The sequence below is a fragment of the Mastigoproctus giganteus genome, chromosome 9 (assembly GCF_048544385.1).
Source record: "Mastigoproctus giganteus isolate SK-2022 chromosome 9, ASM4854438v1, whole genome shotgun sequence".
Classification (NCBI taxonomy): Eukaryota; Metazoa; Arthropoda; class Arachnida; order Uropygi; family Thelyphonidae; genus Mastigoproctus; species Mastigoproctus giganteus.
The window spans coordinates 144,344,942-144,358,039 of record NC_143583.1 but is presented as its reverse complement, the minus strand read 5'-3'; the positions used below and the strand labels follow the sequence as shown (position 1 = coordinate 144,358,039).

Sequence of the window (13,098 nt, the reverse complement as noted above, 5' to 3'; positions counted from 1 at the left end):
ACTTTGACAAGAACATTTCTAAAGAGGGTAGTCTGAAGTAATATCTTTCTTAAAGTAGTAATAATCAGTTGATGTTTAACAGAGAACTGTCAGTTAAACATCAACTGTCTAGAGCATATTTTTTTCCCCTTTTCTTCCTCAACTAGCTGAATATTCTCAGCACTGCTACAATGAATTGCCAAAATTCCAATCGTAATTTGGGATAATCTGTTATATTTCATGCTTTCTTGTGCACTTTTCATTTTGGACTGATCCAACCAGAAATACACAGACAAAAAATCCTACTTAAGCAAAATTTTGAAAGCATATTATACTGATAAACAATCCTGTGACTGTATTTTGATATAAAAGTATGTACTGGCAGTGAAATTTAATTTCTGTTGCAGTTTGGAGTATTTGATTACTACTTTTAAAAACCTGAACCTGCTTTTTCTGAAAAGTTTCCTGCTCTTTAGAAAAAAAAAAGATTGTTTTGGCCAAAAATCTGTGGGTTTTTTTTTTTTTTTTTGTCCCCCTCCCTTCTGCTTACAGTTACATGACCACTAGCAACTCAAAAATTCAAAAGTTGGCATTGTGGTTAAGCTAAACTTAATTAAATCTCCATAGTAACCAACTGCCCAGTTGCACCCTTCTTGCAATCAGTAATTCTGATCTGAGTCGAATCTTTAGACTGAACTGGATTTTTTATTTAGAAACTTTGCATTTATCACATTTGTACTCGAAGGAAAAGTACATCTAGTGATACTAAGAGCAGAGGGGTAAGCAGGAGACTGCCTCTCCCCGCTGATCTCTCTTCCCACTATACAGCTTCCCAATATTATTTTTAGATAATTTATTTTCTTATAAATGACAAAATGAACACAACTTTCTAATTTTAGGATTCCAGAATTACTTGTTAAAGGTGAGGATATATCTCCTGTAAAACACCTGTGCATTGCCCATCAAATGGAGAAAGAAAAATGTACAAGTATGTTAGAGAAAATAGTTGAATATGTAAGTGAAAACTTTGTAAACTTGAGCAGTTGCTAATAAAGTCTTTCTTTACTGGTTTAATTAATTTCAGGCAGAAACTGAAAAGTAAGCAATATGAATGTCTCCCTTTTAGATATATTTAATGTTTATAATTTGATAAATGATTTTCTCCCCATTATATTTTGCCCATACTGTGTTGGGACTTTTTGTTACCTCCATTGACAATAGGCATTGGATTATGCTCACTTCAGAAAAGACACTCTTATCCATGCGTCAAATTAAGAATTTAAAAAAAAAATATATATATATATATATGAATACCATTTTTAATTGATAACATCAAAAAAAGACCTTAACCATTATTCATTCAAGACTTAATGGAAATGTTATTACTAGTCTTTGAGCTAACTAGCTCCTCATCAGAGAACATGTGGCCTCAATTAGCAACAAGCAGCCAAGAGATGTGTGAAAGAAAAGTTTCAGATTGAACATAAGTGTATGTTAATATTAAACCTCTAGTGTAGAGCTGAGTTGGCTTATTTCATAAATTATGTAGAGGAACTGAGTTTTATTTCAATTCTAATTGAGATCCACCCTCCTCCACACACACACACACTGTCTGATGAGTCAGTTAGCTCCAAAACTGGCTATAGAAGAGGCTTTGAATTTTTCTGAATATTGAATTCTCTTTTTGGCGATCTTATTCAATTAAACATGATATTAATAATTTTAGTTTGGCTCATGGCTAATGTTTCTGAAGTTAGCATAAACCAAAGCCTCTAACTGCCCTTGGGAGGAATGGAGAATGAAAAACTGCAAGACAAAAAAATATAATACAGAGAAGAATTTATCATCAAATTTTATTTAACAATTTTTATATTACTCTGATTCCATTATGACAACAGATTAAATATACAATTACTTTAATTAATATACATAAATTATTAATATACATAAATTCTATATGATAATTCTATACATATTGACATAATTTCTGATATGATTTCTGATAATGCCCTACTTTAAATATTTTTAAATATTTAATATACTACCTTAAATATCTAAATATTTTTAGATATTTAAGGTTGTGCATTATTTTATTGACTGTAGTATTATTTAACTAAATAATATGTAGTGCTGCTTTTAATAATCAACATACAGAAGTTCCAATTACATTAATATCATTTATGGGATCCAATAGTAAGATGCACATTGCACTATTTGCATAACTAAATATTGGAATTAAGATCTATCTAGAGCCTTGGTATATTTTTCCAGGCTTCTTTCTCTATACTGAGATGCACCATTACTTTGGTTCTACCATAGGCATTAAATTTTCCTTGGTACATTGAAGAAACCTCAATGTTAGAATAACCACCAGCAACCTAATGTATTTCTTTTAATTTATGATGTAGAATAAACCCTTTTAATTGAACATAGGATTGAGGCAACCATTGTCATCATGGCCCCTTTCCCTTCAAACAACATATCAAGTTGGAAAACAAACTAAATTAATAAAATTTGTTGTAAATTAAGAATTCCTTGTTATTGCATCAATCACAATAATTGCATTCGTTGTTAAAATACCAATGTGTTTCAGTGCATTTGGTTTGCATATATATTCTCCTTCAATGATGATTCCATGAAGTAGCACCTATGAACTTTTTAATTTATTAATTGAATATCAGAAGATCCCCATATATAAGTGCGAAGTTTATTTGAAGTTCATGGCTTCATTTTGGTTTTTGTTGTATTGGGATATTAGTAGTGATGAAATGATGCAGAAAAGCAAGCTTACACATCATCAACAACATAAACAAAAAAAAAAACCCACCCCTCATTTAATTCTTCTAATAATTTGTTCAAACCTTTTTGAATAAATTTAAACAGGTTTAAATTTATTCAAAAACTACCCACTTCTATAAGAACAGATGGAAGTATTTTTTAACAAATAGTTACTCCCTGGTGAAATGCAAATTTTCACACATCTACAACCATCCTTTTTTAATTTAAAATTTGTATTATGTGTGCCATCTGAGAAAGACTATGATGCTACCAGTATTTAGTTTACTCAACCCATTTATAGTCTTAAATCAGTCAGATATCCTTGCAGCAGCCCAGTTTTCAGACACTGCAATTTACAGAATTCAAGAGCTTGGTGAGGGTAACCTTTTTTGATTCTGAATAATCTTGTTGCTCTTTTCTGCAGCCATTCCAAAAGATCTACAGCCTTCTTGAAATGGGCTTCTGAACCTGTATGCAGTACTCATGATGTGGCCTATTGTCTTAAATGGCGTGATAATCACATCTATTTGTCCCTGCTTGCAAAATTCCAATTTATCATAGAGAGAGACCCATGAGCTGTCCTAGAGCCTATCTACACTTCCCAGAGAACTTCATGTTGGACTGTACTGTTAACATAGGACTTTTCATTCTTTACTACCTTAAGTGTAATAGCATTAGTGTGTACATCTTGAATTACTGCTACCCAAGTCCCTGCTTTACACATGAACAACTGCTGTACAAATTTGGAGCAATGTGGTATTGGCAGTGGTGAGCTATAGTGGGCTCGCAAGAGTCCATTGTTATGTTGTTGTTTTTTTTTTTTTGTTAAATTTGCGAGCCCATTATTGAAACTATTATTTATCTTACAAATGAAATCCTGAATTCAATTATTGAGTATACAGAGCCAGAACTATGGGGCGAGCGGGGCCTCATCCCCAGCATTTTAATGGCACAGTGGACCAGTTATATGTTTTAAAATTGCTTCATTTTGATTTAATTATGGTCAGACCACTGTTTAACGAACTTCTTTATAGCTAAATTTTTTTTTATTCCCCTTGGTAATTACATTTAAAATAGTTTCCATAGAATGAAGAAAATTTCCATATTCTCTGGTCTTTAGGCAGTTAGAAAGGGCAAATTAAGTTTAAAGGTATTACCGTTCTGTTATTTTAGTGGTGCCCCTAAAACCAATTCAGCCACCCATCCCACCTATCAATAAGTCACGCTAGTCAATATGCTTTCCATAGCCAGTCAGAAGTTTAAGGCGTATTCCCGACATGGATAATAGTTGCTGGTCAGCCTGTGTTGTACTTCCCCTTCTCCTGAAAGCAGTTATCTGTTTTTCGGAAAAGTGAGTGATCCACGCCTTTCAGTAAATTTCTCCTGTCTATAAGTTTACATGTTCACAATAGCTGAATATACTAGTGATTCCGACAGTTTGGACAGTATTCAAAGAACTAATTCCCTAGCAACGTTGAATTGGTGGGGGGGATGAGGGCAACTAAGATATTAAATAAAGTTTCCGAAGATGAAATGTTGGCAGATTTCGAAAGTCCGTGGAGGCCTTCACTGTGAAGAAAATGTTCCAAAACATAACGGCATACAGGCAATAATTAAAAAAAAAAAAAAAAAAAAGTGTATCCATGATATTACCAATCTCCAAAAAACCAGCACGATTGATTGAGGATGATTACTAAAGAACTTGAAGTGGAAACTATAAAGATCGGTTGTGTTTTCAGGCCCAAATGGGCAGCTTGTAGCTTGCAGACGACAATTGCGGTTTGTAGGAATTATCCCGCTTTGTGCAACCATTTTGAATCAGAAGTTAAATATTCAAGATTATTAAACTGACTTTTAAATCTCTGGAATTTCTTAGCACTAATGATCGACATCCTGCAGAAGCTCTCTTACCTTCCAGAAGCTTTACAAAGTCACAGCATCACTATAGTAAAAGCATATATAAATTAATTATTCAAACTATCAATACTATTGCTAATTTGAAAAATTCTGAAGGAAATTATGAAGCTAAAGTTGAGAGCATGTTGAAGTAGAAAGAATTTGAAGGAATCAAAAGTGAGAATACATTTAAAAAATTGCCTTGTGACAAGTTATTAAATTACATTGTTTTATCCTTAAAGAATCGGTTATTAATGCAACAGAGTAATTTAAATTAAATAAAGAAAATAATATCATTCAGGATGAGGAATTGAAAGAAATTTTAAACATATGTTACCCGAAATCATGGAATATGGAAAAACCTTCATCTCCATGGCAGGAAAAACGAATAAGAAATTTAAGTTTTCTAATAAAATATGAAATAAAAATTGAGATTTTGTCGAAGACAGTTTATCTTTAAAATCGAGTGAAATTCCCTACTGAGAACTTTTATTGAAATGAATAATATTGTAACAATAAAAATAGCATTAGAATTAGTAGAGGCACATGATACAAGAAAGCAAGCTTATATAGCATCAGCCAAAAAAAAAAAAAAAAAAACCCCTTTCCATTTCATCCTAAATGTTTAACTAGGTCTGCCTTGAATTTATTTAAGCGATCAACTTCCACAACAACAGATGGAAGTCTGTTCCAGCAATCAAATGCCTGCTGGCTAAAGGCAAACTTCTGCACATCTATTCTACAACTGTCTTTCCTCAATTTGAATCTGTGCCCCCTCAGGTTCTTAATCTGAGCAAGCAGAAGTATCCCATCAGCATTGAGCCTGCTCAAACTATTCAAGGCCTTATACACCTTGATCAGATCACCTCGCAGGTGCCTAGTCTCCAGATGCTGCAACTTGCAGAACTTAAGCCTTTCTTCATAAGCACACCCCCTTTGTTCCTCTCACCAATCTTGTTGCCCTTCTCTGTACTTGTTCTAGCAACTCTACATCCTTCCTAAAATGAGGCTTCCAGACCTGTATGCAGTACTCAAGGTGTGGCCTGACCATTGCCTTATACAAGGGGATAATCACCTCCTTAACCCTGCTCATAAAATTTCTGTATGTCACTGACAAGACCCCCATGACTTACTCTGGCAACCTGTCTGCACTGATCAGAAAACTTCATATCTCACTGCACAATTACCCCAAGGTCTCTTTCATTCTCCACTACCCTGATTGTAATACCATATTTGGTACATTTCTCTGTGGTTACTGCTACCCTTATGTAGTACTTTGCATTTGTCAATGTTAAACTTGCCACTTCTCAGCCCACCTACCCAACTTTTCCAGATCCTGTTGCAGCAGCATTACTGTTATTAACAACCCTGCAAACTTTGACATTAAACTTGATACACCTTCGTCGATATCATTGATAAATATACAAAACAACAATGTGCCCAACACTGAACCCTGAGGGACACCACTAATGACATTAGTCCACGTAGAGCAATACGTGGACCCACTCTGTCTTCTCCCACTCAACCATCCTTTTATCCATTGTAGCAACTTGCCCTTGATGCCATACTGCTCCAATTCGTACAGTAGTCTTCCATGTGCAACAGTATCAAAAGATTTCCTGAAATCCAAATATATGATATCAAAATTATATTTTGCACCCAGTTCCTTTGTGACCACATCATAGTATCCAATCAAAATGGTCAGACAAGATTTCCCCTTGACAAACCCATGCTGTGTCTGAATTATTGCTACAGTCTTGTCTGAATGATCCAGCAATGCTTCTTTAACCAGTGACTCCATTATTTTCCCTGGAACATAAGTCAAACTAACAGGTCTGTAATTACTTGTCACCCTTTGATTCCCCTTTGTGAATTTGAGATACATTTGCACATCTCCAGTCCATGGGTACCTCCCTAGAGTCCAAGGAAGCTCTCATAATTATGGCTAAGAGTTTGCTTACTTCCTTTGCTGCCTCCATCTTTCACAATTAAACATTTTGCAGATATGATGATCATACATCATATCTGCAAAAATAATTTCTATATGTAAAACCATTCCTCCAGTTTGATCCAGATCGTTACGTCAAGTCTTGCCTCAGTAATCATTGCTCAGTTATTGAGAAAAGCCGAAGATCGACAACAAATATTAATAAAGAAGTAAATTCTGCATGGCAATTTTTAGAATAAATTTTTCTTGACTATCTGTGTAATAATTTTTTTTATGTAATCTGTGATTTTTGTGTACTTTTTCTAGAACAGTTTTTTATGTAATATTTGTTTTTATATTCTAGAATGTTTTGTGATATGGGAAATATTTTTATGTTATTTTTTATTCACAATATTAAAATTTTATCATGAAAAAAATGTATCCATTGTATTTCCCTAGTTGTAAAAAAAAAGAATAAAAAAGTTGCGTGTCTGCCATTGTTCAAGGTTTAGGCCTAAATGGTTGTCAAATGAACTAATGAGACTTATAACAGAGAAGAAAAATGCATGGGATGCATATAAATTATCAAGCGACTCAGAAGCCTATGGCAGATATAAGTTAATCTGTAATCATGTCACAAAGGAGGTTCGGTAGGCGAAGGCAGATTACTAGAAATCCTTGGCAAAAGATGCTAAGAAAAACAGCAAGGATTTCTTTACTTATATAAACTCTAAAAGGAAGGGGATGAATCTGATTGGTCCACTTGACATCGATGGTTCGACTGTTGATGATCCTGCTCAGATAGCAAACAAACTGAATGAGTATTTTGCATCTACATTCACACATGAGGAATTATTAAGGTTTGAAAATGGCAGAAGGTTATCAAATTGTAGCAGGGTACTTAATGATTTTGTAATAACTGAGAGCAAAGTGGAAGAGAAACTGTTGAAGTTAAACGTAAGAAAAGCACCTGGGGTGGATGGGATCTATCCAGTTATATTAAAGGAGGCGGCAAAGCAACTAAGCAAACCCTTAGCCATAATTATGAGAGCATCCTTGGACTCAGGGGAGGTTCCCACGCACTGGAGATGTGCAAATGTATCCCCAATTCACAAAGGGGGATCGAAGGGTGACACGAGTAATTACAGACCAGTTAGTTTAACTTCTGTTCCGGGTAAAATAATGGAGTCGCTGGTTAAAGATGCATTGCAGGATCATCTAGACAAGACTGCAGCAATAATTCAGACACAGCATTGGTTTGTTAAGGGAAAGTCTTGTCTGACAAATTTGATAGGATATTATGATGTGGTTACAAAGGAACTGGATGCAAAAAATAATTTTGATATCATATATTTGGATTTCAGGAAAGCTTTTGAAAGAAATATTTCCGCATGGAAGACTATTGTACAAATTGGAGCAGAATGGTATTAAGGGTAAGTTCCTACAATGGATAAAAGGATGGTTAAGTGCGAGAAGACAGAGGGTGGTAATCAATGGGTGCTGCTCTTCTTGGACTAATGTTATTAGTGGAGTCCCACAGGGTTCGGTGATGGGTCCACTGTTTTGTATATTTATCAATGATATTGATGAAGGTATATCAGGCTTAGTGTCGAAGTTTGCAGATGATACAAAGGTTGGCAGGGTTGTTAATGACAGTAATGGCAGTGTGCTACTTCAACAGGATCTAGATAATTTGGGCAGATGGGCGAAGAAGTGGCAACTGAAGTTTAACCTTGAGAAATGCAAAGTACTGCATATGGGTAGAAGTAACCCCAGAGAAACGTACCAACTGTGTGGTACTACACTTAAGGTGGTAGAAAATGAAAAAGACCTGGGAGTAATTGTGCAGGCAGATATGAAGTTTTCCGAGCAATGCAGACAGGCTGCTAGGGCAGGTCATAGGGTTTTGTCAATGATATATAGGAATTTTGCTAGCAGGGTAAAGGAGGTGATTGTTCCTCTGTATAAGGCAATATTCAGGCCACGCCTTGAGTACTGCGTACAGGTCTGGAGGCCTCATTTTAGGAAGGATGTAGATTTACTTGAGTGTGTACAGAGAAGGGCAACAAGATTGGTGAGGGGAATGAAGGGATCCTCTTATCAAGAGAGGCTTAAGTTCTGCAAATTGCAGTGGCTGGAGACTAGGCACCTGCGCGGTGATCTGATTGAGGTGTATAAGGCCTTGAATGGGTTCAGCACGCTGAATTCTGATGGGATCCTTCCACTTGTTCAGATTATGAACCTAAGGGGGCATAAATTCAAATTAAGAAAGGACAGATGTAGAATAGATGTGCGGAAATTTGCGTTTAGCCAGCGGGTGGTTAATTGCTGGGACAAACTTCCATCTGTCGTTGTGGAAGTTGATAGGTTAAATAAATTTAAGGAGGAACTGGACAAAATCACACCATTCCCTCCAAATGGGAGGGAATGGTGTGATTTTTTTTTTTTTTTTTTGGCTGAGGCTGCATAAGCTCATACATTTGCTTAATTGCATCGCATGCCACTACTACTACTATTGCTACCTTGTAACAATGGTAATAGTATGGATATTCTGTTTTATTTTAATTATTTTTATTTTATTTATTTATTTACTTTTTGCTACAGAAAAACTTTGCCTTGCATTTTTTTGGCTTTACTAAATGCAAATTTCTGTTCATCTGTACAGCAACAATCCTTTTCCAATTTAAATTTATGCCATTGTATAAAAATTCCATCAGCATTTAGTTTACTTCACCCTTTTAAGCACTTTACACATCAGTTAGGTCACCACTCAGGTGCTTAATTTCTAGAGACTACAGTTTACAGAATTCCACTTTAATCTTTCTGCTCCCCTGTGTCCTTTCCAACACATCTATGTCCCCTCCTGTAATGAGGTTTGGAAACCTGTATGCAGGTTTGGACATATCATTTTAGCAAGGCCTTACTGATAATAGCCTATATAATGGGATAATCACCTCATGTTCACTCAAAGATCCTGTATATCATTGCAGAACCTTTGTGCTTCTGCCAATGATATGCAGCTGCGCAAAGAAGCTGTTAGATGGTAGCTCAGTGGATAAGCACCAAACAGCCGCCATGGGTGACAGGGGTTCAAGCCTCTATTCATTTATTACTAATACTAAATTAATAAAATACGAAGCGCCATCTATTCAGTGAAATAAGAACTAAAATAAATATTTCGAGGGGGAGAAGACAGAGAGTGGTAATCAATGGACACTGCTCATCGTGGCCTAATGTTATTAGTGGAGGGTTCAGTATTAGGTCCATTATTGTTTTCTGTATTTATAAATGATATTGATGATGGTATATCAAGCTTAATGTCCAAGTTTGCAGACGATACGAAGGTTTGCTGGGTTGTCAAGGACACTACTGACACTATGCTACTGCAACAGGATCTGGAAAGATTGAGCAGATGGGCTGAGAGGTGGCAAATGAAGTTTAACATTGACAAATGTAAAGTACTACATATGGGAAACAGCAACCCCAGAGCAACGTATCAACTCTGTGGTACTACACTGACAGTGGTAGAGAATGAAAGGGACCTGGGGCTGGTTGTGCAGGCAGATATGAAATTTTCTGAGCAGTGCAGACAGGCTGCAAGAGTAGCTCATGGTGTATTGTCAATGATATATAGGAATTTTTCTAGCAGGGATAAGGAGGTGATTATTCCCTTGTATAAGGCAATGGTCAAGCCACACATAGAGTACTGTATACAGGTCTGGAGGCCTCATTTCAAGAAGGATGTAGAGATGCTGGAACGAGTACAGAGGAGGGCAACAAGATTAGTGAATGGAACAAAGGGGGTGCTCTTACGAAGAAAGGCTTAAGTTTTGCAAATTACAGTGTCTGGAGACTAGGCACCAGCGAGGTGATCTGATAGAGGTGTATAAAGCCTTGAATGGTTTGAGCATGCTCAATGCCGATGGGATTCTTCCTCTTGCTCAGAATAATCACCTGAGAGGGCATAAATTCAAATTGAGGAAAGACAGATGTAGGATAGACGTGAGGAAATTTGCCTTTAGCCAGCGGATGGTTGGTTGGTGGAACAGACTTCCATCCCTTGTCGTGGAAGTTGATAGCCTAAATAAGTTTAAGGCTCAGCTGGACAGGTATTTCGAACGAACAGAGGGGTGAAGTGGAAGTGGTTATTTTTTTTTTTTTTTTGGCTGATGCTGCATAAGCTTGCTTTCTTGCATCAAATGCCTCTACTAATGCTAGAATAGCAGCTTCTTTTCACAGCCTACAGAATTTCATGTCAGCCCATACAATTACTCCCTAGATTGTTTTCTTCCTCTACTACCTTCAGTTTTGTACCACTCAAATAGTATGTTATTCTGTGATGACTGCTACTCATATGCATTACCCTGCATTTATTACAGTTAAACTTTAATTTCATGTTCCAGCCCATCTGCTGAATTTACATAGATCCTCTTGAAGTGCCATATCCTTACTGTTATTAACCACTGTGCCTACTTTTGTATCATCAGTGGACTTAAACATCGAACTTGAAATACCTCCATCAATATCATTAATAAATATTAAAAACAGCAAGGCACCTAACACTGACCCTTGTGGAACTCTACTCATCACATTAGGCCATGGAGAGCAGTGGCCATTCATAACTACTCTTACTCTCCTACCACTTTGCCATCCCTTTATCCATAGGAGTAACTTCCTCCTAATGCCTAAAATCCACATTGTTCCAGTTTATATAACAATGATACATGTGGTGCAGCAGCAAACGCTTTACTGAAATCTCAATGTATGATGTCATAATTATTCTTTGCATCCTTTGTGACAACCTGTAATAGCTAATCAGATTGAAGTATGATCTCTCTTTAATAAATCCATGCTGTGATTGCTTTATGGTCCAACTCCTATCAAGATGATCCTGCATTACTTCTTTAACTGTTGATCCCATTATTTTCCTGCCACAGAGGTTGAACTTATAGATCTGTAGTCACCCATTCACCCTTTGAACTACTCTTATGAGTAGGAGACATATTTCCACATCTCCAGTCTACTGATACTTCTGAATCAAAAGATGCTCTTGTTATGATGGCTAAAAGTTTTAACTAACTCCTTTTTAGATTCTTTTAGTATAATTGGATAGATTCCATCAGCCCAGGTGCTTAGTTCACTTTTAACTGCAGCAATTTCTCTTCAATGCAAGTAAACCCTCATTAAACCGGACTAATAGGGGCTGAGATGTGTCCGTTTTAATGAAAGTCCGGATTATATGAAATGCGCTTTGTAATGTGGGTAAAGCTTATTTAAACAACATAATGTAAGTGGATAACAGTAAAAATATGTATGTACCTAGTCAATGTACCTAGGGTTTTTTTTTGAGTTGTTGGTGCATTGCTTCTGTGGCCATAATGCACCTCCCAAAGTTTTTGCATTTTCTACTCTGATCCAAGCCCGAGGTGGTATTCAAACCCGCAACCTTTGGGTTGCCAGGCAGGCACTTTACGCACCCAGCTAGCCTGGTCGGCAAAATATGTAGTAAATATATGTATGTATGTACATACTGTATTTACATTAAAAATACATAATGTCCATAATCACTTAGAACAAGATTGCACTGGTTCATCTTCACACACATCACTTTGCCACATTCACTGGTTGAAAAATTTTTTTGTGATTGTTTGCTGTTTATTTCCTCTACTACCAATTCACGTAAGTGTCTTAAGTGTTCATAATAGGCAGATACATTTCATTTGTTGATAGTTCAATGTACTGAATTATGAAGTTCAAGTGGTCTTTCACTTCGCTTACCTTAATTTTTGGCTGAGAGTTGTTACTTACTTCATCTTCTTCCTCTGCTGAACTTTCTGCTGCTCCCATTACACTATCCACGATCTCCTCTTCGGTCATGATGTGGTAGCCAGGATCATCATCTTCCATCCATGACTCTATCTCCTCTAAGGACACATCTTTTTCCCCTCCTCATTGTAGAGTCTCATGAAAGTCTTCTGTCTCACAACCATCTGTTTCTGGATTAGCCTCTTCATCTAAGAGGTTTTTTCCATGAATTCGCCAAAGTTTTTGAATTGATTTCTTTTGCAGCATCAGCAAAGTTGTAAATCATAAATCTTACGTTGTACAACTAAATTTTTCAATGTCTGTTGTCCTCTTCTGTCTTCTTCACCAACTAGTGGCTCCTCGACTTCTAGGACTTCACTCAAAAACTTCTTTCTGTAGATTCTTCTTCTGGGATTTTCACATCTTCGATTTGATGTCTTCTGATTTCTAGCACAGCTTTCTTGTGGAACCAATCCATTGTTATTTTCGTGGTAAACTATGCATTGCGTGAATTGTAGTAGTGTACCGGTAGATCGTCCATTACTGCAATGTTTTTTAGGGCACGTGGTTTTTTGCTTTTCCCAATGATGACAGTTTTTAACATATGGCTTCAGTCAGCATTTGCATGCAGCAATGCTGAAACACGTTCCTTGCTTATTTTTCTTCCACGTGCCCTAAAAAACATTCCATTACTGCAATGTTTTTTAGGGCAT

At 36.3% G+C, this 13,098-nt stretch overlaps 1 protein-coding gene across 5 annotated transcripts in view; it reads left to right on the top strand.

The window, feature by feature from the left end:
• The window catches only part of Spt-I (serine palmitoyltransferase subunit I), a 275,614-nt gene that overhangs the window by 246,122 nt on the left and 16,394 nt on the right, over window positions 1-13,098 (top strand). For 4 of the 5 annotated variants that reach the window (XM_090381900.1, XM_090381899.1, XM_090381901.1 and 1 more), the window contains exon 14: window positions 879-993. The exons of the other annotated variant lie outside the window; for it this stretch is intronic. In XM_090381900.1, the coding sequence (XP_090238026.1) occupies window positions 879-993 (115 nt within the window). The remainder of the gene's footprint in view (window positions 1-878; window positions 994-13,098) is intronic. 5 annotated transcript variants of the gene reach the window in all.